Source organism: Tyto alba, unplaced genomic scaffold (genome assembly GCF_018691265.1).
Source record: "Tyto alba isolate M040663 unplaced genomic scaffold, T.alba_DEE_v4.0 Super-Scaffold_9, whole genome shotgun sequence".
Lineage (NCBI taxonomy): Eukaryota > Metazoa > Chordata > Aves > Strigiformes > Tytonidae > Tyto > Tyto alba.
This window is the reverse complement of record NW_024881330.1, coordinates 22,368,743-22,394,375: the sequence shown is the minus strand read 5'-3', so window position 1 is coordinate 22,394,375 and position 25,633 is coordinate 22,368,743. Positions and strand designations below refer to the sequence as shown.

The window sequence follows — 25,633 nt, the reverse complement described above, 5'->3', positions numbered from 1 at the left end:
GCAGGAGCCCACACCTCAGCAACGTGGCTGTCGTTGGTCCCAGATCTCAGGACAGTGTGTGACAGGGCTGGTGACAGCAGCCGGACCCGTGGTGCGAATCTCACTGTACTGGTAGTGTTCAGCCAGTGTGGATGCGGAAAGGGCAGAAAACCAGAAGTTTTAGTGTAAAAAATATGGCAGAAAGACGGGAGGTTTAGTGCAAACGAAAATCTGGTTCTGCACAGTCTAGCGTGAATGGGTCAACATCTTCTAACATGTATTCTTACAGGAAAAAATACGTGTTTTTGTTAAATACTTTGGAAAAAAAAAAAAAAGTGTTGAAGCTTATCTCCCCCTTCAGGAAACTCTCATCTACAAGTCCCTCGAAGACTGCAGGGTACAGCAGCTGTCTTTCAAATACTTGTTGTTTGCAGTCTTAATGCTTAAGGACATACAGCATTCTTTATTTTATAGTGCTTTCATTTCTAGTATGATGCAAAGTAAAATATTACTTTTAAATGGAAGCAAAACGAGATGGTTTACACTGGGTTGCCGAAGACTTCTCTTGTGCTTAAATTGACAACGTTCAGCCAGGCAACACCAAGCTCTTTGATAAAAACCCAAATTCCGCTGCTGTTGGGGAGGGTTCTGTGTCCTTTACCTCGCACTTCTGTTGCAGCGAAACCGGTGATTTACACCCAGCTGTTATTTTATCGCCGTTTCCAGCGGCGTTCGGCGATTTCTGGGCAAAACGGGCCCTTTCACCAGAAAGGTGTAACCCGCCCCGGGGTAACCGGGTAACCACCCCCCCACTCCCCCCCCCACGCCGCGGCGGAGGGCTGCTGGGCGCTCTGGGGGGGGGGTGGGGGGGTGCGCTCTGGGGGGGGTCCGCTCTGCCCCGCTGCCCCCCCCGGGGGGGCCGCCAGCGGCCGGGCAGAGCGCGGCGGGGCCTGGCCCGAGGGGGCGGGCGCCCCCCGGCCGCCGTGCCAATGGCTGCGGGGGGGGGGGGGGGGGGGGGGGGGGGCGGCTCTGCCTGGACGTTCCCGCTCGGTTACAGGATGGAAATTCCCGGCCTCCCCGCGGAGGGAGCTGGGGCTCCACGCTCTGAAAGGCTCATTTATTCCCGCGCTGCCGCCCAGAGCGGCGGACCCGGGTCCGGGCCCTTTTCCCTTTCCCCCCTTCCCTCCTTTTTCTGCCGCTCCCCCCCCCCCCCCCCACCCGCCCCCCGCCATGCGCCGCGGCCCGGCCACCGCCCCCCCCGCCCCGGTGCTGCTGCTGCTGCTGCTGGCGGTGGCCCCCCCGGCCGGCGGCTCCGACAGCCCCAAGGGGAAGCAAAAAGCGCTTCGGCAGCGGGAGGTGGTGGACATGGTGAGAGGGGCGGCGGGGTTGGGGGGGGGGGACGTGGGGAAGGGAGCCGCCCGGCTGCTTTTTGGTTGCAAAGATTGGGGGGGGGGAGGGGGGGGGAAGGCGAAAAAACAGCGGTTTGCGAAAAAACCTCGCTGCCGCACCGGGCGGGGCCCGCCGCCGCGTGTCCCGGCGCCGTTTGGGTTCCCTCTCGGTGTTTTTAATTACGCCCTGGCCGTGCTGCATCGGGGAAAGGCTGAGAGAGGGGGTTGGGCGGGCTCTAACGGAACCCCCCAGGGTTTCGGCGGCCCCTTCGTGCTTTCTCCATCGGGTCGGAGCCTCGCGGAGGTCGCGCGTAAAGGCGGCGCAGTCTCCGCGGCCGGCGGGGGGGTGGGGTGGGGTGGGGGGGGGTGGGGTGGGGTGGGGTGGGGTGGGGGGGGGTGGGGTGGGGTGGGGTGGGGTGGGGTGGGGGGTGGGGTGGGGTGGGGTGGGGTGGGGTGGGGTGGGGGGGTGGGCTGGCCCCTGCCCCCCGCGGGTCGCTGCTGGGATCGCGGCAGCCGGGCGGCGGGAGTGGCAAATGCTGGTTTAGCCTCCTGAAAGGCTAGGGGGTAAATAATAAACTGCAGGAAGAGAAGGGGAAGGACCGCTGTCTAGCAGCCCTTAGGTGCTGTGGCAGCTGCCTCTTGCACGCCCACCGAACCCGCTTTTCCTCGGGGTCGCGTTTCTGCTTTATTCCCTTGGGCGCCTGGGACTGCATACCGGTTTGTAATTCCGTTGCAACTAGAAGCCTGAAAGCCGTTGGGACTATCCCGTCTCAGGGATAGAAGAAAGGAGGGAGATTTTCCAGTCCTTGGAATGTAGAAAGCAGATGTGAAGCTATTTCTGTGAGCTGCTGGACTGCTGCTCACCTCCTATAGAAAATCGGAGGCATGGACATTTCTTCCACGAGCTCCAGAGAGATCCCCCAGAGTGATGTGCTGGAGGCACCATGGGTAGCAACGTTCCTTCCCTTTCCCACCACTTCATTACCCCTTCACTTTTACTTGGAAATTAAATTGCATCGAGAATAAGGAATCTGCACAAAGGGAGGAGCTTATGTTTTCTGTTGGAGCGATATTTTAGGGTCCCCCCATTTCTCTTGCATTGCTCCACACTTTTGGGTGCAGCAGAATGAGCAGCAAAGTGCAGGTAAATCGATGGCAACTGAGTCGGGCACAGCTTGATTGTACAGACTGCTTCAGCAAAAGCCCTCCCAGGGCAGAATGAAGCCATGCCCCAGAGGGGATCCTGCCTTCGGCGGACATTTTAAAAGATATTTTATGCATTTCCAGCTTAAGAAAGCATGAAAAAGACTTGATTTGGCAAGCACAGATGAATTTAGTTGGAGTGGAGCCCGAAGCCCAGGTAACTCTTTCGCTCACATCCATTTTTTGGGGTATGCAAGGGCTGAGCCCTCTCTCCGGGCTGCAGCTCCACTTTTGGGGCAGCCCCAGGGTGTTGCCGGTGCCCCCCGGGGGCTGAGCCAGTGGGCCCCAGCTCTCCCCAGTTTCCACGTCCTTGGGATTTCTGTGGTGAGTAACCACATGTAAAACCAGAGCCAAGTCACTGAGTCCAACGGGAAAGTAGCAGCAAAAGCAGATAACCAGTGCTGTGTGCAACAGAAATGTCTTTGCATCGTTCTCGTGGTCCCTAGGTGGGTGTGTGTTTCACCAAGCAGCCTTCTCTCCAGCTAACTTTTTTTTTTAATGTGGCCTTCTTGATGATAATATCCCACTATTTCCATTACCTTTTGCCAGCCGTGTTTTCTTTGCTGAAGGTAGTAAGGGAATGCCAGCATCCATTAGTTGAGCTCTCATCTTACTTCTTACCAGACCTTTTCCTATAGTCACTGATTTTATTTATAGAGTGGCTCCAGCCAAGCCTGTGATGCACGTGCTGGTTTTTGCACCAAAGCGCAGGAAAAGGAACAACCCCAGAAGAAGAAAGTTAGCCGGTATAACAAAGGACAGAGGGCAGGGGCTGTAATTTACAGCTCCTATGGTGCAAATAGTGGCACGGCCTGCAGAATAGTTGCACGATGGTTTAAAACGAATGAAGAAAAATAGGTGTGAGAAAGGGGATGAGCAGAATATAGTTACCTGTGAGGACCTGGGGTGAAGACTGGAGGAAGGCACCAGTCACCAGAGGGGAAGGAGCATTTGAAGCAGAAGCCCTGCGATGGGCAGCCCCTGCGAGTTCCTGCTGGGCGTTTGGGTGCCCACGCTCCCCGCGTGTGCCCCCCCGCCCGGCACCCCGCGCTCAGGCCGCCGGGGAAGGAGCTCTGGGCTGCACCAACCTACTCTCCACGGAGGGCAAACCCACAACTCGGACGGTATGAAGGCAACGCGTGCGAACGCGCGAGTGTGGGAAGAGCAACGTTTGGCCTGTCCCGATTCTGTGCTGTTAGCGTGCTGTCCTCCCTCCCGTGGGCGCCTTCCCGCCGCTACCAGCGGGGACCCCGAGTTCAGGATTAGTCCGGGGTGCAGCTTCCCACATCCGCATCAGCGCCGACACGCTGTGTGCACTCTGGAGTCTGACTTGTGTGGCTTAACTATCGCAGCGGGATTCTGTCCCAGAGAAGCGGCCACAGATGAAAAATGGCATTAACCTCCGCTCTCTATGAAACGCAAAAGCTTCTCTACTTTAAAAAAAAAAAAGGAAAAAATAATGAAATCTTATTAGCGGAGATGATTCTAGAAGCAAAGGTGGGTTAGGAGGAAGTAACTATTAACATACAACTTTTTTTTTTTCTTTGTTTCTGTATTGGAAAGTTTTGAGTCTTCTGAAGTTTTCCAATAGGTTTTAATCCTTGGACTAGGCCAATTTTTAATTCTAGGATTTATGCATCTTTTGCAAAATAAGACGTACATAATTGACATCTTAATCTACAGCAAATTCTGCTGGCACTGCTTATCTTTGAAATTTTATTTTTCCTTTTTTGCCCTCTACAGAACCTTTTCCTTGGTGATCCAGATATAGCCCATTAGCTTGTGTTACAGCAGGGGTTCTTGTGTTTTGTTGTTGTGTTTAACTTGATTATTCTTGTAGTTAATGGACAGAAGCAGCAAGATCTGTTCTGTGTTTCAGTACAACGGGATGTGCTTGCAAGGCCCCAGTGGTGTTCCTGGACGGGATGGAAACCCGGGAGCCAACGGGATCCCCGGGACACCTGGGATCCCGGGACGGGACGGGCTGAAGGGAGAGAAGGGCGAGTGCATGCGCGAGAGCATCGAGGAGTCCTGGACACCCAACTTCAAGCAGTGTTCGTGGAGTGCGCTTAATTACGGCATCGATCTTGGGAAGATAGCAGTAAGTTAGCTTTGCCTAGGCTGCTGTGCTTCACCCCCACAGCAGGGTCTAGATCTGCCTCTGTGGGCTGGGTAGTGCCAATTGTACAGATTTCCTGTGGGAGCCTCTTTCTACATGTAAGGGTGAACTTCTCAAACATTGCAAAAGAATGCTGTGGCTGGTGCAAAAGTACATTTAGAAGACCAGATCTGTAACCGCAGGGCTGACATTCACACTACCAAAAAAGTACCTCCGGCTTGCCTAAAACAGAGCAAGGCTTTTACTGTTTCAGTCGTAAGGAACTGGAGAGTTGTACATCTTTAATCTGTTAATTGTACCTGTCTTTATACCTCCTGCTTCAAAATGGTTGTTGACTGAAACTCAGTGGCAGGATGCTACTGCAAAATGGATCAGCATTGCTCAGGAGCAGAATTACTGAGTGTCACCCTGACTAACACAAACAGCCTGTCCTTCACTGCAGCCCTGTGTAGAAAACTTGCAAACACAATGGTGCAAGCCTAGAAGAGGGGAAGAAATCTCAGCTCAGTCCCAGCTATGAACCAATGCCCAGATTGGTTGGAATAATTTAACTGCTATCGCTGTGGCTAGAGTGAGCATCAACTTTTTTGAGTTGGCATTTCTCACGGCCTTGTACTTGCGGAACTGTCCCTAGCTTCCCCTCCCCCCCCGGCCCTCCATGATATCCAGCACTTTGAAGACAGGATAACAACCTCTTAAAAACTTGAAAATGTTTATTTTCTAGAAGTGGAGCTTTTATTGGTGTTTAAGCCTTTCACAAATCTTGTGATAATTTTTAAATCCAGGATTTCTGGTAAGAGACAGAAATTGTACTGTCCTCTTAGGCAAGGATTTCAGTGCAGCTTTCAGACAGCTCATTCTGCTTTACGTAAACACCAGAAGGTAACTGAGTTACCAACTTAACAGCACATATTATCTAAATGAAGTTAAGAATTTCCATAATCCCTCTTTCCCATTACTATCTATGAGGTGCTGTTTCTCATTTGTGTCTTTGCACTGTATGGTATTTGCCAGGGTCTTTTTTTTTTTTTTTTTTTTCCAGAGGGAAGGGACTAAAGGGAATAGCCAAAACATTCTGAAATAAATATATATTCCTAATATATTTCTAAATATATTTCCTAAGTATAAATATATAGAAAATAAGTATGTTCAAAACCAGAGATTGCTACCAAAGCATTGTTGTCTCCTCTTAGGAATGTACATTTACAAAGATGCGCTCGAACAGCGCTCTCCGTGTTCTCTTCAGTGGATCGCTTCGGCTAAAATGCAAAAATGCCTGTTGTCAGCGCTGGTACTTTACTTTTAATGGAGCAGAATGTGCTGGGCCACTTCCTATTGAAGCCATAATATATTTAGATCAAGGAAGCCCAGAGCTGAATTCTACTATTAATATACACCGAACTTCTTCAGGTATGTATGCTGAGACCACACAAACAGAGATGGAGCAGAAGTTAGTGGCAAATCCAGTTACCAAATGCAGAGTACAGTCTGCCTTAGAAGAGACTGAAAGAAGAGGCAGAAGAGTGGCCAGCTAACACTGTTACTCTTATTCTGCTGTCCCACAGCTGACTATCAATAGTAACAGTATTAGTTACCCATTAAGTGGTACTTTATTCCTGTGGTATTTTTTCATGGTACTTACATCCTGCAATTTAGAAATGGAAAAGATTTCTATCCAGACAGTTCTAGTGATCTCTGCTACAACATGAATAGAGAGACATTCTGTGCTGTATTAGCATATGGAGAAACTGCCTTACTGCCAAGTAGACAGTGTCATCCTGGCTTAAAATACTGATATTTGTGCATTATCTGTACATAAAATGACTTAGTCCTCCTGGAATTTCCACTGTAATTTCAGGTGGGGCATGAAACTACCTCCAAAGTGAAATATCTAGGAATATCAAGCTTCAGTGGCTAAGTAAAAGGCAAATTAGTTAAGTCATTCAGTGTAAAAGGGGACTAACATCAAGTTTCTACTCTTTCTCTATTTTTCTTCATGTACTATTTCATGACTTCATGAAATCTGATGTCTAGAGCTATGCTACATTTTTTTCATCGAGCGGTAGGACCCACCTGGCTCTATTAACCCACCTCCAACGAGTGGTGCTAGTGGGGAAAAGCAAAGGGCAACAGAAGGGGAACTTTATACAAAAGCAGTGAATTAGGAGTGGAAAAGATTACAGGGAGGCAAGCTACCTTTGCAGGGCTTAGCTGCAGAAGCCAGGCACGGCTGTGTCCCCGTCCCCTCTCCCCATCACTGCTAGAAACATGGCTGGATGGGACTGAAGCCATATCCCAACTACCAGTTTATAAATTTGGACATTGAAAGAAGTAATATACTTCCCACTTAGCCATCCCGTGGATTGCAATTTGCTTCAGGTACTGCAGCAACTGTCACGAAGCAGCCTGGATAAAGGCAGTGCATGACTCTAACCTATGCTGCCACATCTCTAAGTAATAGTATTTATTTCTAAAAATGGTATTCAGGTTAAACTAAATAGCATGGGCTTGCAGTGAACTGCTGTTGTTAAGTACTTGTGTCCACCTTCAGTTGTGAAATGCAAACTGATTGTGTCTGCTGAGGTAACCTGATTTTTTTCTTTAACCAGTGGAAGGCTTGTGTGAAGGGATCAATGCCGGCTTGGTGGATATTGCCATCTGGGTTGGGACTTGCTCAGATTATCCACGGGGAGATGCTTCTACTGGATGGAATTCAGTCTCCCGAATCATCATTGAAGAACTGCCAAAGTAACTTTCCTTGCCTTTTTATAATCTCTCCCTTTTTTAAAATTTTGTACAACTTTCTTCAGAATTTATTTCTATAGAGTTGGATGCAAGTATTTGACTGAAAGGGATCAAATCAAACTCTTGCATCTGTAGTCTTTGTCTAGCCTTTTTTTGCACATCGCAGAGGCTTTTTATAATAATCATTTTAGAATATCAAAACCAAGTTCATTAACTTTTTTAATTCCTTGTTTGATGTATGAAAATATACCACCACCATTTTAAGAATTAACCGTAACTTTTTGTATCAAATAAATAAGACCTTTAAAAAAAAAAAATCCAGGCTATTTTATTGATCATCAAACTGTTTAAGGTATTTTACATTGTGTTATCATATACAATTTTTTTAGACTTCATAGAAAGTTCTAAGAAAGTAAACTCAGGTTTTGGTTTTAGCCTTCAGAAGACATACGTAACTTTACTCCTTTAAAGGTGACTGCAGAATAGGATGCTCTGCTATTAAAGTCTTAAATCGCTCAACAAACTCCTGGTGACTTAACTATGACCTAGATGATGTGCTCAGCATTAAATACCTTGTTCCGAATAACTAAGTAAAAATAGACTAAGTTCTCCTTCCCTCTTTTGCTTCTCGATAGACTGGATTTCAATATAAACATCTCTTACTGGTCTCCACTATTAGTGTGCAGATACTAAGTAATTTTACAGTTACAAACTTGGTTTCATTGCTCCAATAAAATAATTCTTCTGGATTTAGCCTTTCAAATCTATACACTCACTTTGGTGTTAATTTAAAGCTAGATACATTAAATAGTTTGGAAGATACAGAAATATGGCAGGTTGAAACGCCCTGGCTCCCAAAGCGTGTACCGGTAAAGTGATGATGTCACAGCTCTTTGCAGCCTCCAGACTGGACAAGTGGCAACACTGATCACGCCAGCACAGCATTAGCTTCAGTGCTTTAAGTATTTTCTTCCAAATGCAACAAGTGATATACTCGAATATTTTAAAAAATTCTAGGTTCTACAGGGAAACAATAGTCATGTTTATATTACAAAATCAATTTTACATTAATGAAATAAAAAACTCAAGAAAAAGCATGTACAACATGCAGAAGTCTATGCTCTTCCCAGAAATTAAAAGGGAATAACATTACATCCGAGATAAGGAATTTATTTTGGCTATTTAGGATTAAATTTCAGCTTTTTTTCAGGTTGTAATATTTTCCCCAGGCATCTCTCAAAGTGGTAGCTCTTGCCTGCAGTTTTTGTTAAGAATGCTAGAGGAACACACCTGCAGCTAGGAGAGCATTCGGGCTTTCCCAACTGCAAACTTATGTGTGATATTGCTGCAAGCCAGCAAATTATACAGCTGGTATTTTGTCTCCACAGAACTGTACTGTTTTCATTGGCTTGGGCAATGGGTTTTAAGGTATCTGAACACAAACAAGTTACTGTGAGCTAAGCTATGGTGTGAATTTACAGAATGTCAGTTAACATACAGTAACTGATTGTGTAGATGTATATAGTCTGTCTTTGCATTTATCCTGGAGCACGAGTAAGCTGTTTTGGGCCTAGAGCACACTAATCCAAGGTAGTAAGTGCATAACGTTTATTCTTTTCTTATGATTTATTCATATGTCTTCACAGTATTTTTTGGACCCTGGGTGGCAGAGTTAACTCGGTGTTCCATTAAATTAATGCTGTGTACTAGGAAACATAAAACCAAGTAAGCACCCTCCCCAAAGGCAGAAGCAGTAGCTGTTAGGGTTCTCTACAGTAATTTGCATGGTACACATCCAGTAAATTTGATCTTCAGCTAAATACATGTGGAAACTTTCATAATAAAAACCAAAACCAGCCATAATGGCCTCATGCCCTCTTCAGATGAGATTATCAAATGTATCAGTAGAAGGGATGGGATCGTGGAGGAGAAAGGGTAAATTATTAATAAGTATACACAAAATGCACTATGTGAAAATAGAATCAACAGAAACAAGCAAGTGGACTACTGCTCAATTAAAATTCAAAATGTTGAACAGTTTCTGTAGCCTTCCAGATTTTAACTTAAATTTGAAACCAATGTCCTAATCTGTTAAATTTTTATAAATGTGCCTTATTTCTGTTTTATGTTAGTCTTCTGTTAAAGATGAAACTTCTCTAAGTGGGTGTTTTGCTGGATAGTATTCTCTGCTCCTTATGAAACTGATTATTTCCCCCTAACTGTTGAATAATCTTTGGTAACTTATTTCCTCCTTAGTTTAGTGCTACCTTCTAGATACTTCTTAATACCTTCTTACTAACAGCAGAAGGCAGAGGTTATGGCCAGTAATGTATTTTCTTAAAGAACTAAAAAAACAGAACAAAACCAGATCTCCAAAAAGTACATATCCTTGATGGCAATTATCAGCATGCAAATAAACACCATTACTACACAAATTTACTGAGATGTACTGTAATTTAGTTTATCACTAAGTTGGCAATCAATATAGTCTTACAGTCCTTTCCTTAGACCAAATCAGAAGACATTAATGGACTGCTTTAGCTTTTTTAAAGAAAGTCCTGTGCACAGTATTTTTTAGACTACTTACAGAATTATTTTTTTCCCAGAGAATATTATTGAAAATAAGCATGTTCATATTTGTTATTACAGTGGTTTGAAAACTGTATCACTATGGGATTACTAGGAAAAAAACTTTTTTAAAGTGTAAGCCTACTTTCAAATAGGCATTTACTTAGTAATATTTGGTTAGATGTATCAGTAATGGAAACAATCTTGCAGAGAGAGAGAGATTGAGAGGGCAGACAGGGAAGAGAGAGAAAATGAATTAAGTAAGTGGTCAGCAATGCACACAACATACATTTTGGTCTGGTGCTAAAAGCAAGCCAAAACCCACAATGCAAGTCTGTCCTGGTATGAGACAAGAAATGGGTTTCATCAGATTGGCAATTACTCAAACCCAAGAATGGACAGCTGGTTTCCAAACTGCACCCCACCGAGGCAGCATTTTTGTATTGGATGAGCAATGGAATTTGGAGCATTCTGTGTCCTAAAATTTGACAAATACCACAGAGGTGGATTCAGAAGACATTGCTGTAAACAACTACATACATGCTTTCTTCATGAGGCTCAAGAGTTAGTTTTGACAGACCCCAGAGTTGCTTTTTTATGAAGTTTTCCACTTCTGTAGGAGTAGAATCTGACCAACGTGAGACTTGTCAAAACAGATTAGTCCGTTATTCCAGACAAGCTAGGATGAACTGAATTGCTTCACAGCTGCCCTCACCCAGTCACAGTGCTATTATTTCACAGTTGCAGAGACATCTGTTGCAAGCAGACACAGCTGATTCAGACAGGAAGGCAGCAATGCAGGAACATTCAGCAGATGAGATGTTGTCAGGGTTTTCCTCTATCTCCGGATTCTTTCCTCAAAATACTAGATCAGTTCACAGTGTCAAAAAAGACTGCTGAACTAAATCTCTCCCAGATCATAAATATGTACATATAAAAGGATAGATTCCTTATTAACACAAGCTCATACCTTTAATTATTTTCTTTTCTAAAACCAAGTAAAAAACCAGACACATTTTCATAAACAACAAAGGTAATACAGCAGGCAGGAGTCACTCTGATCACATTGGGGATAATTCCTTTGTAAAATCCATGAATTCCTTCTCTCCTTTAAAGACACAGAAGAACATTTAGTTTTACTTAATGTCTTTTAATAGAAAACACACCTAAAACAAAGCTTGGCGTTTTTCTTCTTGAGCTCTCACTGAGAGAGGTACTTCAGGTTAGGAATAACAATTTCAGAATAATTTCTTACTATAGTGTTTAAAGAGCTATAACATACCAAATATTAACCTATCATTTTATTTTCTGAACATATAATACTATTCTGTAGGTCAGTTATTTAACCTAGGGTTTGGGTGGTTCTTTGTGGTTTGGTTTTTTTTTTTTTGTATTGTCTACATAGGAGGCAATTTACTACTTTTCTTCATGCCACAAGAACTGGTTAAAATAACTTAAAATTTCTGCAGCCTGTTCTAAAAAGCATTTACATATTTAATCTCACTGAAGCCAACAGGGCTGAAAGGCTTGATTTTGGGTCATGTGACAACAAGGGAGCTGAGGGTCAACATAACTAAGGAAAGTCAGGATTTATTTTCAGAGAATTAAAGCACCTCTTCCACTGGCCATGAAATTAAAATCTACCTTCTCCTAATTTGAATCAGAGTGTTCATGTTAGGGCTGTTAAAAAGTTTCAAAGACTTTTAATGTCAGCTCCCCATTTTTCAGCTTCAGAGAGGCTTAGGACACCTGGAACGGTGAGTACAGTTAACACAGGTCCTGGAAAATGCTCAGGTGTGGTTTACACCACCCTCCCTGGGGCTCTAGGCTGCATTTGTTTCATAATGAGCACAGTCGTGGGCCCCAGAATGGCTGTGTATGTTCACACTTTATCAGAATGAATAAGCCTTCCTATAGAATGCAGCACTGAAAGACACAGTGCTGAGACATCAGAGCTATTTTTCACTTTAAATAGGCTTCAGTCAAAATGGTTGTACTGCCTCTGAGCCAGGGGTGGTCCTCCTTTACTCATTCAGGTGGCACCTCTTAATACCCTGGGAGTTGGCTGACTCCACTCACGTGTCTCTAGCAATATGCTGCACCCCAGAAACACTGTCCAATGCAAGAATATTGGTCGCATACTGCAAAGGTGGCCAACCTTAGTAACTAGAGTTCTGTGTAAAAACTCTCACATGTCCTACAGAGCCGAGGGAAGAAGGTTTGTGAGAAGATATGCATAGGTGTGAGGTAACAGTTCTCTAAAGGTCCTGAGGGAAGCTAGGACTAGACTACAAATGCAGTCAGCCCCCAGGGTAACCCAGTGACATCAGTATAAACAGCTCTGGCTAGCTTGCTTCCTCCTGCTGGGAATTTGGATTAGCCACAACTCCCAGGAGCACAACACTCATCATAACCTAAAGTACATCATATCCTAAAGTACATCATATCCTAAAGTACATCATATCCTAAAGTAGTTCAAGTGAGGCTTCATTGTTTAAGAGCCTCAAAACAGCCAACTCAATGTTATTTTTTAACCTGAAAGTGAAATGTGCTGGGGAAGAGAGAAGGGAAACAGAATAAACAGAAGCCTGTAGGTTAGCACTGACCCTCTCCTACCTCCTCCTTTGTCCATAGGTCATTGCTATTAGCGGCATCTTGCACAAAATGACTTTGTACAGCTAACATTTTGCTTGCTCTGAGCTGCACTGGTTCTGCAAGTCAGCAAGGAAGCCAATATAAACATAGCTCTGATTCTGCATGACTCACTTTCTAAGACATAAGCTTTTAATTCTGCATGCCTACCTCCATGTCCTGCGGATCACATCAAACACACCAGAATACGTATTATGCTGATCTTGAAGACGAGCTCGCACAACTTGATAGGGATATGTTGCTGACACAGCAAATATTTTGGATACAGCTGCCATCGTTATGTATTCCACAGTGTTCTAAAAGTGAAAAAAATTACCAGGCTTGCCTTAAGTATGGTTTAAATTAGCCAATTTCCCAAAATTTTATTTTATTTTTAGATGTTGAACTAAATGATGCTCTAAATTTTTCCCCTTATAATATACACATTTAAAAAAAATGGCAACACTTACTATATACAGAGCTACAAGTAATTAATTATAAAACATGTGCTGTGCTCTCTCATTCCTATCAAGTGAAACACTTCTTCCAAAAATAACTACCTTTGCCCAACTTGTACCTGACCAGTTTTCCATGCAAGTGGTTAAGACTGCCACCTACGGTTCCACAAAGTAAGACAAAAAAACATTCCTACCTCTAAAATTCTCAAAACACTTGACAGTATAAGAAGTTGGTATAGGAAAACAGTGCTAACCAGCTAAATGTTTCTAAAAAGTGAAAAAGCATTATTTCCTTCTATATATTCTACATTCCAATTAATTCAAGTTAATGTATCAATATGTTGTACATTTGGCTGTTCTATGGCCTAGACAAATGGAATAAATTTTTGCTTATATGTGCCACAATACATTTTTACTGTCAAGAATCGTACCAATTTTGCATCTGATACTCTGTTTCTATACTTGTTGTATCTCAGTTTCAAATCCTCATATGCCATGAACTGAAGTGCTCCATGTGAAGTGCCAAACAGACCAGGCACAAATCCCTAAAAAAAGGAATAAAACAAGGTTAAACAGCAGTGCACAAAAACCATACAACGTGACAGAGATCAGCTTACACACATATGCATGTTCTTCATTACTTTACAAATTATGACTGCACAAATGCCACCATGTAGTATGACTCAAAACTGATTCTGGGTTGGTATTCTTACCGGCAGGCATCACAAAAAAGTGTAATAAATGTTACTTTTCTCCAAATGGCATACAGACTAAAGACACCTAATGAGTGAGCAAGATAAAACAAGTGGCCTAGGGACTCCACCTCACAGAGCACAAGCACAGGTCTTAGAAAGCTGGTAACATGGATCAGGATTCTAAGAATACAGATCAAGTTGCAGTCTTGCAAATGTGCTGCTCAGTGCCTGCCCCCTTCCAGGGCCTGGTACTAAGCTGTTTAGTTCCCACCTGAGACTGGTAAGGCAATGGCAGAAGCTAGTGTCTCAGCAAGGAGGGCTGTCAGCAGTAGAGACACAAAAAAATTCTTGTGATCAAGTCTTGGAGATAGATATGTAGGTGTGTGCACGTGTGTGTGTATATATATAAATGTGTATCTATGATACACATACATTTCTATATAAAAAAATGCGTGTGTAGAATCATAGAATCATCTAGGTTGGAAATGACCTTTAAGAGGACCAACTGTTAACCTACCACTGCCAAATCCAACACTAAACCGTGTCCCTAAGAACTGCATCTACACATCTTTCAAACACCTACAGGGTTGATGACTCAACCACTTCTCTGGGCAGCCTGTTCCAATGTTTGACAACCCTTTCAATAAAGAAACTTTCCCTACTATCCAATCTAAACCTCCCCTGGTGCAACTTGAGGCCGTTTCCTCTCGTCCCATCCCTTGTTACCTGGGAAATGAGACCAACACCCACCACACTACAAACTCCTTTCAGGTAGTTGCAGAGAGCGATGAGGTCCCCCCTCAGCCTCCTTTTCTCCAGGCTAAACCACCCCAGTCCCCTCAGCTGCTCCTCACAGGTCTTGTTCTTTAGATCCTTCACCAGCTTTGCTGCCCTTCTTTGGACACGCTCCAGCACCTCAATGTCTTTCAGACACACACACTCGCACAGTGGAAAGCAGAAGGGTGCAGATGGAAAGCTAACTCATACAAGGACTATGGATTATTTACATTAAAGAAATAAATCTAAGATTCGGATCAGTTTGAGTGCATTCCTCATCCTGCTCAGAGCACATCCCAAGGCAACCCAGCAGAGGTGACCAAAGGTGTGACAAAGCAGTCTGGTAAACGTTTCCCATTTCAGAGAGGCAGTAATGAACAGTAAGGGTACAATATGAAAACATACAGAACCATTTTATGTCAAAAAAGTTGAAATGAAGGGGAAAACTGGTATTTTCTGAAGTGTCTCTACAAGAAAGAGAAGGCAGGACTTTCTCCAGGAGCAGGACTAGCTCAGCTGAAAATGAGCCGACAGCTGCATGGGTTCTGAGAAGCACTAATTCACTTTTTGAAGAGTTGGTCACTTACACTGGAAAAATACAAATAAATGGAGAATTAATCATCTTGGCCAGAAATGCCTTAAGGGAGCCAAAAGCTTGCTGAAAACTGTTGCAAAGAGACAAACATAATGGAGTAAATGATCAAAATGTGGGTAAAAGGCCTCAACCAAAATTTTCCCCCAAAATACTAGCATTAGACTAGATTGGAAGCCCAGAATGTTCAATGAAGTCTTATCAATATACTGCCAAGAGCCTGGAGAAGGAGAAGAAAAAGAGAAGGGATCCTGGGGTAGGAGTCCACTGGAATAGTGTAACAGCACAAAATGATAAATTACTTCATAGCCTCTTCACTTGCAGAAAAAAAAAAAAAACCAAAAAACAATCCAAATCTAAAACAACAGCAGGCATAAAATGGCATGGAGCTTCTACCACTTCAGAGATTACCTCTCTGCATGCTATTGATTTCTCAAGTTTACGATATTACGATATTTTTATGATCTTTCTGATAAATAAGGATGAATTCTCACAGTAGAAAATAATGGTCATGAACTAATCATCAGTGATTATGAACTGATGAAATGCATTAAGGGCTAGCTAAAGTCCCAGAAAAAAAACACTTCCCCAAATGAAAAAAGTGGAATTAAACCAAACATCTGTATTTCCTCAACTGTGAACATAATCATATAATTTTGTGAAGTTTGAAGCCAAAGAGCCACAATAGAGGGAAAAGGACAACTTTGATTTTTGGAAATCCTGGATCAGAAAAGAAAATTAACCAGCAATGTAAAAACAGAAGAGGAGGAACAGATTAAAAAAACAAAATTATTGAAAAACATAAAAGAAAAATTTATCTGGGTCAGCAGGACAAGGAACAGTATGAAATTTATATACCGTGATAGCAGGGAAAATCTTCAAAAACATTTGTCCATGATTAGACAGTAAAACCATTAAATGACATAAGAAATAATTGCTCTCTACTTGGAAAGAATTAGAATGATGTATTTATATCATAGGAGTATGAGGTAATATTTTCCCCATCAACAAAAGAAAAATGTTAAACAACATTTAAGAGTGCTAAACTCCTAAATTTAAGCCAGCAGATTTGAATAACTTGCACCCAAGAGTCCTAAAGCATCTACTTGCTAAATGAGTACCAGCACACCCTAAGTCTTATGCTGATAGGGAAACGTTCCAAAGACCAAAGTACTTTTAATGTTGGGCCAATATTAAAAAATACAAGAAGGGAGTGAGGCAACTGTCAGCCAATGTGCCTCAGTGAAATAAGAGCTTCTATTGATCATACAAAACAATGTGTTCTTATGGAAAAACATTTCAAAGTAAAACTATTTTCTTCACAGTAATGAAATATCTTGTCTGAGGAAGTTTTTGAAAGATATTCCTACTATATTTTTTTACTTTTACTATTTTACACAAAGATCTTTCTTGCCACAAAATTTGGTAGAATTTGATACTTATTTTTCATCTATAATATGACTGTGAAGGTCAATTTAAAAATCATTTCACTTCATGTACTTCTTGTTACTTTCTACTTTAATATTCAAATCACATGTTTAGAAGATTTTTGCCATGAGGGCTTGACAGGATCAGTGGTTGCTCAAAGGAGTCCTGTTTGAATTCTCTTTTGGAGGATTAGAACAATAGACAGAATAAAATATATAATTAGAAACATAAATGGCAAAGAGTATAATTCTGAACAGTAGACAGAAGGAAAAACATTGCATTTTAAAGTTGGCTTAAACAGGTCTAAGTGCCAAAGATCCAGGACAAGAGAAAAACATCCCATTGGTTAGTGTTTCAAAGGTCGCCCAACACAATGAAAAGGAACATAGATAAATGTACACAGGGGAAAGCTTGTGCTTCTTAACAAAGTAGGGAACAAGGTTCATTTGGCAATGTGGTACTCACACCACTGCCTGAAGTGTTTGAGTGCTCATGTCAGAGCAGCATCGGCTATGTTTTGAAAGAATGCAGCAGATTCTCCTTGTAATCTGTTTAGTGTTCTCTTCATTTAGGTTCTCAGCATGACAAAGACCAGCAGTATCAGAGTGCCCTGCCCTGACAACTTGTGCAGAGACACTGGAAGTATGCCATTATCTCCCTATGCATCTTGATTCCTTTCATGGTGAAAAATGATACCATCTTTTATGTGAAAGTTACTTATGCTTCTGTCCCTGTAGAATCTGGGACTAAAGTTAAGATCCAGATGGCCAAATCTCAGTGGCTTTTTCTATATACAAAGACATAGAAAGTCACTTAGCTTACAAGCTTTGCATTTGCAAGAGGGAGGAAAATATCATAAGCAAAAGCATAGCAAAATAAAGACAGCTAAATGCCTTTTATCCTCAGAGTATAGAATCTTGCCTACGAAAGGTGAAATGATAATATAGTGTCCAACGTATCTAATTCACTTGCTAATGAGCACATGTTACTGCTAGGATTTTTTAGTTGCTGTTGTTAGCTTACCGCATTATCATTCTCAGTCTTGATGACTCTATATATTCCTTCAATCTTCTTAAATTTTCTGCACTTCCTGTTTATTTTACTGTTGTCTATTAAGCATTGCTCTATCTGTAACTGCTGCTTCTACATCATCACTGAAACAGAACTGAAAATACGAATACAGAAGCGTGAAAGCCAGCAAGAATGTTAGTTGCATTCTTGATCGATATTTTAGTCATCAGTCACTCCAGACTAGACATCGGTTTCCCAAGAGTTCAGAGATAGTTTATGTTTGTCTGGAAATGCCAACTCCTACAATCTTACGATTATTTTAAGATTTTGGTCTCTCCTGCCTTACACTTGAAAAGAACCATACAGCGCACTCTACATGGAGATGCTTGCATGACATTCAACTACATGGAAAAGTAATTTTTATAGGTCAGATCTCCAACAGATCTAACACGGATTTGTGTTCAAATTACATAAACTCAAGCTGTTTTTTATCCTAGCCTGATGTGCAGCACAGCAGCTCTGTCCCCAGTCATATGGGAGACTGAGGACAAAGAACAAAGCCCAGTGGATGGAGAGTGGGGAAGATCACTAACTAGATGATTACTGTGATAATCAGTGAAGGCAACGCTCCTGTCTTTTCAAAACAAGGCCAGTTTCAAGGAGAACAAGTTATTGAGGAACCCAGCTTCAGATGAACTATAGCTTAACGAACAAACAATACCCAACAGAACTAATAAAAGACAGCTTTGATCCCTGCTAGAAAGATTGAAGCATCCTGATATTACTAGTCTTGTGTCCCAAAGGATTGAAACGAATAGCTCAGACCAGCAACAGCTTCTTGTGCAATAGAGAGCAAGATGCAGAATGCTTGAATATAAATACCATTCTTTAGAAGACTAATCTCAAATTAACCAGAAAGAAACTACTTCCATATTTTATTTCCTACTCGTGGTGGTACTCTCCAAGATCCCATTATTTGCTACAGGGAATTTTATCTGAAATTAAGATTATGAGGAAAAAGACCATTAGTATGCACTACAGCTCCTGCAACTCAGGGCAATTAACAATACTTCAGCCATCAAATTTAAAATAAAGCAAGAAAGAGAAAAAAAGAAAATTCCCCCAACAACAAAATGGAGGAAGGCTAAAGTATGAACAAGTCAAGCCCAAAGAGGTGCCTTCCTCCCCAGTATAGACAAGGTTGAGAGAATCCTGATGTCAAATGAAAATTGCTCAGTATGCATAGTTATTTAGGTCACCCAGGACCTATCTGGGTCACCTTCTTTGCAGATTTAAGCAAGTAGTCTGCTCTTTCAAAGGAAGTACCGGGTTTAGTTCCTCACTTGCAGATTAATGCTGAAAAGAAGTGTCTAGTACCAAAGGCAACACATGCTACATGCATGAATAATCTGAAAAGTAACTCAGTGGAAGGACATCTTAAACCCTAGCAGATGCAAGAAATTAGAATTTATCTACATGGAACAGAGCAGACATCCAATCAGGAAAATCAGAAATCCTGACAATTTCAATTTAGGAATAAGTAAGGTGCCTTGTTCCTGGTGTCAGAATTTGGCATTCATCAGTATGTGGCATACTAGTCTTTCAGCTTAGGAAGGATTATACTTTGCCCTCAAATAGAAGAAATTAATGTTCAGTAATCAGGATAATTCCTACGAGATAGTGTTCTTGTTCTATAGCATTACTTGCAGAAGAGCCAGACCGAACTAGAATAGGTTTCTTCACACCTTCCAGGCAGTGATGAATGCATCTTGATGTCATGTCCTGAAGCAAAGAGGAGGCAAAAAGTCCAAATCCAGTTGCCATCTGTGTCCCTAAATTAAAGGCAATAAAAAACCCCACACATACACAGACCATATATAGAAGTCTGCAAATTTTATGGACCTAGAGATGACAGATTACATACCTCAATGACTACAGGGCAAATGAGCAGTTGTGAAACTGTCCATTGTGGAATAAAATATTAGCAACTACTTTAGTCATACGTTATGTTCCACAAGATGTCAGAAAGACAGAGATAAGGGATGAAATGGAAGAAAGCACTAGCAGCAAGATAGATTATGCTACTGCTGCCCTCCTTATCCAAATTCTAATTATAGGAAGACTCCCAAAAAATTAAAAAGCAGATTGTAGCTGGCTCTCGTTTCAGCATTATCACCTAATAGAAGATGGCTTAGCCATAAAGTTTACACGCTATTTGTCAGTGATTTCTTACATTTCAATAGTATAATAGCTTTTCTTCTGATTAAGCCTTCTCACTGCAGTTCTTCAGTGGGAAAGAAGACGCATAGAATAAAAGTAGCTGAGCTAATAGAAAAAATTATTTGCCTTATTTTTTTTTTGTAGATGAGTATTTACAAGTCTCACCATGCTACTGAGTGGCACCAGCCAATCCTGGAATTTTTCTTCAATTTTATTACCTTATATAAGCCACGTATGCCCTCCATCTTGTATATCTTTATAAGAGCATCAAGCATTCCGCTGTATTGCCGCTTTGATGGATCAACACCAGCGTTGTATTGTAGCACAAGTCGTGTCTTCGTTACCCATATTGGGTTTGTCATACAGAGAGTCATGGCTCCTGAGAACAGATGGAAGTTAGACTGGTTGTTATGCCAACTCCAAAGCTTCTCCCAGTTTGTTCAGTCCAATGTAACACAGGCTTCTACAATGACAAAACCACCTAGCCTACAACAGTACTCATGTTACTTAAAACAGGTGAAGTTTATGCCCACCATTGTTCCCTCTCTCTGCCTTCAAAGCTCATTATCAAGTCCAATCTAATTCTGTTTGGGGTACCTCTGTAGAGCATATGGCTTTTTGCATATTCCTAGTACATCCCTTTTTACTTAACCATTCCACAGTCAGCAGTGTAATCTCTAATAGCTAGGAAACATAAGTAATTTCTTAATGTACTCCTGATTACCCTAGTTATTCTTTGGATATACAATTGTTCAAAATTTAATGGACACCTCTTCAGTCATCAGAAATTTGCTTAATCATACTGACAGGTTAATAGAAGCAATCTGTTGTAAATGTACAGGTTATTGAATATACAGTTGTAAAATAATCCATTACCATTTTTCACATCAAACAATATTCCTTATATCTCAACATTAAATGAATGCTCCAACAGCCTAATAAAAAGTCTTCTCAATTGCCTAAATACCACACAGAAGCATGTACAAGAACATATGTAAGAAACAACATACTAAAAGTCTTTAGTTTCCAAGAAAACTTGGACTATAGATAAAGATTCTGAAAGACCAGTGAGCAATTCACTTATTCTATTAACTTCAATAGGCCGTCTCTTTTCTAGGTATAAGTGTTAAACATTTAATGAGTTAACAAGCCGATAGAAGATTTATACAGTTATATTTTGGGACACGATATAGTACTAAATATGGGAAGTACTTACACACAGTGAAAACATGGTCAAAAGGTATTTTGACAACCACTATTTCTAAGTAAAACTGAAAAGACCACAGTGATTCATCTATTCATGTCAGACATAATTAATTTATTTACAGACAATAAACGATTGCATTTGTATTCGGACACTTACACTTGTCACCTGTAAGAAAAAGCAGCACTGGCACACAAAGGCAGGAGCAACATACGGAAAGGTCAGAAGCAAACATTAATCTTCCTTGCATTTAAACTCACCAGCCTCTGCAGCTGACACTAAGTGTTCAGTAGCACTGAGACTTTCCAGCTTCCCTTCCTTCTTGTAAGCTTTGATGGCATTGTAACTGGAAAATGTAAAATATATTTTGGTAATGGTGAAAACAAATCTACATCACTAAAAAAAGCCCCAAAACACCTCACTTAAGATATTAAAAAAATTAGGTGGTACACAGCCTTTGAAACATATCTAAGCAATCTATCTTTGTTTAGTTGATTAACTGATCTCTGAGCAGTTATCTCTCTAATGTAAACTATGATAATACGTATTTAAATTGATAAAGCATGACTGTCGGTATCAGTGCGACTGCATCTTGAAACAGCTATCAGATCTCAAGAATTAGCTTCCAAGAGAAATCGATTAGATAGCCTCCTTTTTATTGAGAGCAAAAGTGACAGGTATCTATCTTCTAGCTCAGAAATACACTGAGCTTTCTTCTCTTGATCCAGTTTCCAGTCTTTGTGGATTGAGAAACTGTCAACAGGACCTGAATCATTAATAGGAATCTATAGCAAAGCTTGAGGACAGAATTATAACAACAGTCTAGACAACTGACAAGTAAGGTTTGCATAGGCGCATACCAACTAACTATCACTTAACTGTTTGAATTAATAGGGATCAGCAGTAAATGAGGTCACAGTTACATGACTAATAAAGTATTAGAAAACAGGCTTTATGAGCAAAGCCTGGCAACTCACAAAAACAATGAAAGAGCTGACTGTCGTTAAAATTATTAACAACCAGTTAAACATTTAGCATTAGTAGGAATCTTCTTCATGTTCTCTAATTCTTAACACGTTAGTTTAGGTTTTCATTTTTCATGAGGTTTTAAGCACAGTCTATAAGGACTTCTAGAGAATTCTTCATGAATGATGTCACCATCTCTCAAGTTCCTTAGTATTTTCACAGCATCAAGGGAATGCACTGTACTGGACAAAGTAACTGGTCTCTGACTCAAATTGCTTAAGTTCTAAAACAGCAAACCATAATAAAAGGTAACAGACCTGGACTTACTAGAAGAATCACAATTTTATAAGCCACTTAACACGTTTTGATACTCTCCAAAGAAGATGCAGCATATATCTGAACATTACATTACACAGGATTTGACACATTCTACAGCTCTACTTACAAGAAAAAGTAAAGTCCCCAGGAAGCCCCTGCTCCCAACATGTTTGGAGTTACCCCTTGATATAAGCCTCGGAGTCCTTCATGCTTCCAGACAGTGGTCATACAGTGGAGAATCCCATTGTATTTTGGCCTTAGCTCCAATCCATCGCTTACTATGAAAGAAAGAAATTATACTGCAGAACATTTCAGAAAGCATTAAGTTCAGCTGTGTAAAGGCCACCACAGAAGTACAAAGCCTCCAAGCTGCAAATGAACATGAAATATAACTGATCAGCTGTATCTTAAAAGTATTCTTTTAAAAGTACGCAGGAGTTAGGGTTTACAGCTTTGTAAGTCTAAAGATCTTTAACAAAAAAAAAAAAAAAAAGAAAAAGAAAAAAAAATTTTAAGCTCTGCAAGAGTCAAGTTGCCATCAATCTGACAAGGCTAACTAAATGCATTTTCTGGTCAGCAGCAGCTTTCAGTTGTTTTCTGTCTCCTCTTCTTAGTGCCCCAGCAATTTCACATCATATTTCAAGTGATGCATATGGGGTCTTTGACAACACATTTCTATAAGCAGTTCAGACAAGCCCCAGATAACAACTCTTAAATCTTCCTCTTTAAATCATGCAAGTTTTTGTTTGACAGACTTAATTTAGAACACGGATGTTCACACAACCTAGAGTGGTAACTACTATTGCACCTACCATAACAGCAAGAGAGTAAGTTGATTACTGATGATGTGTGTGATGACAAGAGATAACAGACACAAGCTGGAACAGAGGGAATTCTGACCAGAACTTTTTCTCCAACAGAGCATCAGAGTGAACGAATACTGGAACAAGTTGCCTGAAGAGGCATCTCTGGAGCTACTCAAAACTAGCAAACAAGACTCTGAGCAATCTGATCTAAGCAGACCTTATCTGAGTAGGGGGTGAATTCCATAGATCTCTTCTGACCTAAATTATTCTAGGATGCCAACATAGCAGCAGCTTTTGTTCTTAATATAGAAGGATAGATTGCAATTTTACTGAAAATTAATCTCAAAGTTTTACAGTCAGTGTTGATCTTGTGTGCCCATCAATATTAATCCTGGTAATCATGAATTTCAGATGTTTTCTGTTCAGTGCCACATTTATTATTCATTCTCCTTTGAACTTTGTGTATAGTACTGTACATTGTGACAGAATTTAGGGCTAAAGACAAAGTTCTTTTTCTGAGCACACTGTGACAAAGTCTCAATACCTCAACAATCACTTAAAACTAGAACACAAATTAAGTTAAAACTAGAACAGAAATTAAATGCCTCTTTTCTCCCTCCTGAATGAGCACCGCTAGACTCTTCCCAAAGACCTTTCTGAATTTTTCTACCATGCTGCCATTAGGTCAGGTTTATAAACACAGTAAACAACGTGAGAAGTCAGAGACATGAATGCAAGTCTGTTTGTCAACAGCGCTGCTGAGAATCTTCACAACATTGATTTCTGGTATCAGGTCTTACTTCCTGGTTGAAGACAAAACACAGTAATTGTTATTTTCAACCCAAACAAGCATGTGAAATTGAGTGACCTCTAGCGGTCACCTAATCCAATCTGCTGCTCAGAACAGATCTAACTAGATCAGGTCTAGTCAGCTCCCGAATGTTTCCAAGGCCGAAGAGGTTACAGACTCTCTGGGTAACCTCTTCTAGTATGTGACCACTCTCACAGTAAAAGCCCTTTTTCCTACTAAATGATTGGAATTTTCCATGTTCCTGCTTGTGCCTGTTCCCTCCTGCCCTACAACTGTTCATCTCCAGTAAGAATCTGGCTTCACCTTCTCTGCATCCTTTAATCATACAGTCATAGACTGTGACAGTATCTCCCCTCAGCCTTCCCTGCGTGAGGCAGAACCGATCCTGTTCTGTCAGTCTGTACTCCTCCGTCACGTGCTTCAGCCCCTGCACCGGCCTGGTGGCCTCCACTGCAATCAGGCCAGTATGCCAATGTCTTCCTCGTACTGGTGAGCCCCAAACTAGACGTGGTACTTCAGACGAAGTCTTACAAGTGCAAAGCAGAGAGAAAGAAGCACTTCTGCTAGCGACGCTCTTCATAAGGCAGCCCAGGATGTGCTCACACTAGGATATGCAAGGAGTTGTTTAAGTCCAACTTTGTAGAAAGTCTGTTTGGAAATGCAACTCTTTCGATTTTGTCAAACTTGTCTGTAATAGTTCACTTTGGTTTTGAGATCTTAAACACCCATTTATCCCTTTAAGATAATCCAAAAATACAGCAAAATGTTTCAAACGCTGTAGAAGATAATATGATAAAAGGGCAACATGTTTCTCATATTAGCAGCAAAGTCAAAAGGGAGAAGTTAACACATTTCCCTGAAGAAAACCAAAGAAGTTAGGAGTTTTCTGTAAAACAATACCACTACTGTTAACAACCAAGATTATTATAAAATCGTTATGCTTTGAGTGTTGAAAATCTTTGGCATAAAGGTGACCTTTGAGCATTGGCTTGAGACAACCTGCCTCCTAAAACCAGTCTCGCCGTGTCCTATGACGCTGGTGGTCATGGAAGAGGGGGGAAAAGCCTGGTCAGCTCTCTGAGCAGCCCCAAAACAGCCTGAGGCACGCCGCCCTTGTTGCAGCCCCCAGAAATGACAGGAAGATTGAGCTTTGGGACCGGGGCGGGGAAGAACCAGAGACCGTCCCCTTTCAGCCCGCGGCCTGTCGATTTCAAGCGGGGGGGTGTGGGGGGGGTGTGTGTGTGTGTGTGCCTGTCAGCGCCCGTTGTCACGAAATCGCCCACAGGCCCGGGCAGAAACGTGCGGGCTCGCCCGGCGGGCCTCTCCCTCCAGAAAACAAACAAACAAACCAACCAAACCAACCAAACCAAAACCAACCAGCCGGTAGGTCACGGGCTGGGAACCGGCGAGCCCCGTCGGGTGCGCACACGCGTAGCACAACGCACGGCCCGTCCCGGCGGCAGGCTCTGGGCTCTCCCCGCCGCCCCGGCCTCACCTGCGAAGCGGATCTTGACCAGGTCCAGCGGGTGGAGCACCAGGGTGGAGACGACGCCGCCGCTCAGCCCGGCCGCCATGCTCTCCAGCCGCACGTGCCGGAGGAGGGACCGCGCGGCCGGGAGCGGCGGCGGCGGCGCCTCGGCGGCGCGCGCGGACCCCGGGGCGCTCATCGCCACGGGCGGCGCGCGGGCAGGGGGGCAGGGCGCGCGGCGGAGGC

At 42.2% G+C, this 25,633-nt stretch overlaps 2 protein-coding genes across 2 annotated transcripts; one reads left to right on the top strand and one right to left on the bottom strand.

Moving 5' to 3' along the window:
• The first annotated feature begins 1,031 nt into the window (after positions 1 to 1,031).
• CTHRC1 (collagen triple helix repeat containing 1) lies at positions 1,032 to 7,751 on the top strand. Its single transcript, XM_042785738.1, has 4 exons — positions 1,032 to 1,347; positions 4,450 to 4,671; positions 5,883 to 6,099; positions 7,299 to 7,751. The coding sequence occupies exons 1-4, from the start codon at positions 1,210 to 1,212 to the stop codon at positions 7,439 to 7,441; spliced, it is 720 nt and encodes a 239-aa protein (XP_042641672.1). The 5' UTR covers positions 1,032 to 1,209; the 3' UTR covers positions 7,442 to 7,751.
• A 2,118-nt stretch (positions 7,752 to 9,869) lies between these two features.
• On the bottom strand, positions 9,870 to 25,619 carry SLC25A32 (solute carrier family 25 member 32). Its single transcript, XM_032987855.2, has 7 exons — positions 25,415 to 25,619; positions 22,430 to 22,580; positions 21,279 to 21,364; positions 20,033 to 20,193; positions 13,523 to 13,636; positions 12,805 to 12,950; positions 9,870 to 11,110 (listed from the first exon to the last, which is right to left on the bottom strand). The coding sequence occupies exons 1-7, from the start codon at positions 25,584 to 25,586 to the stop codon at positions 10,975 to 10,977; spliced, it is 966 nt and encodes a 321-aa protein (XP_032843746.2). The 5' UTR covers positions 25,587 to 25,619; the 3' UTR covers positions 9,870 to 10,974.
• Between the last annotated feature and the right edge of the window lie 14 nt (positions 25,620 to 25,633).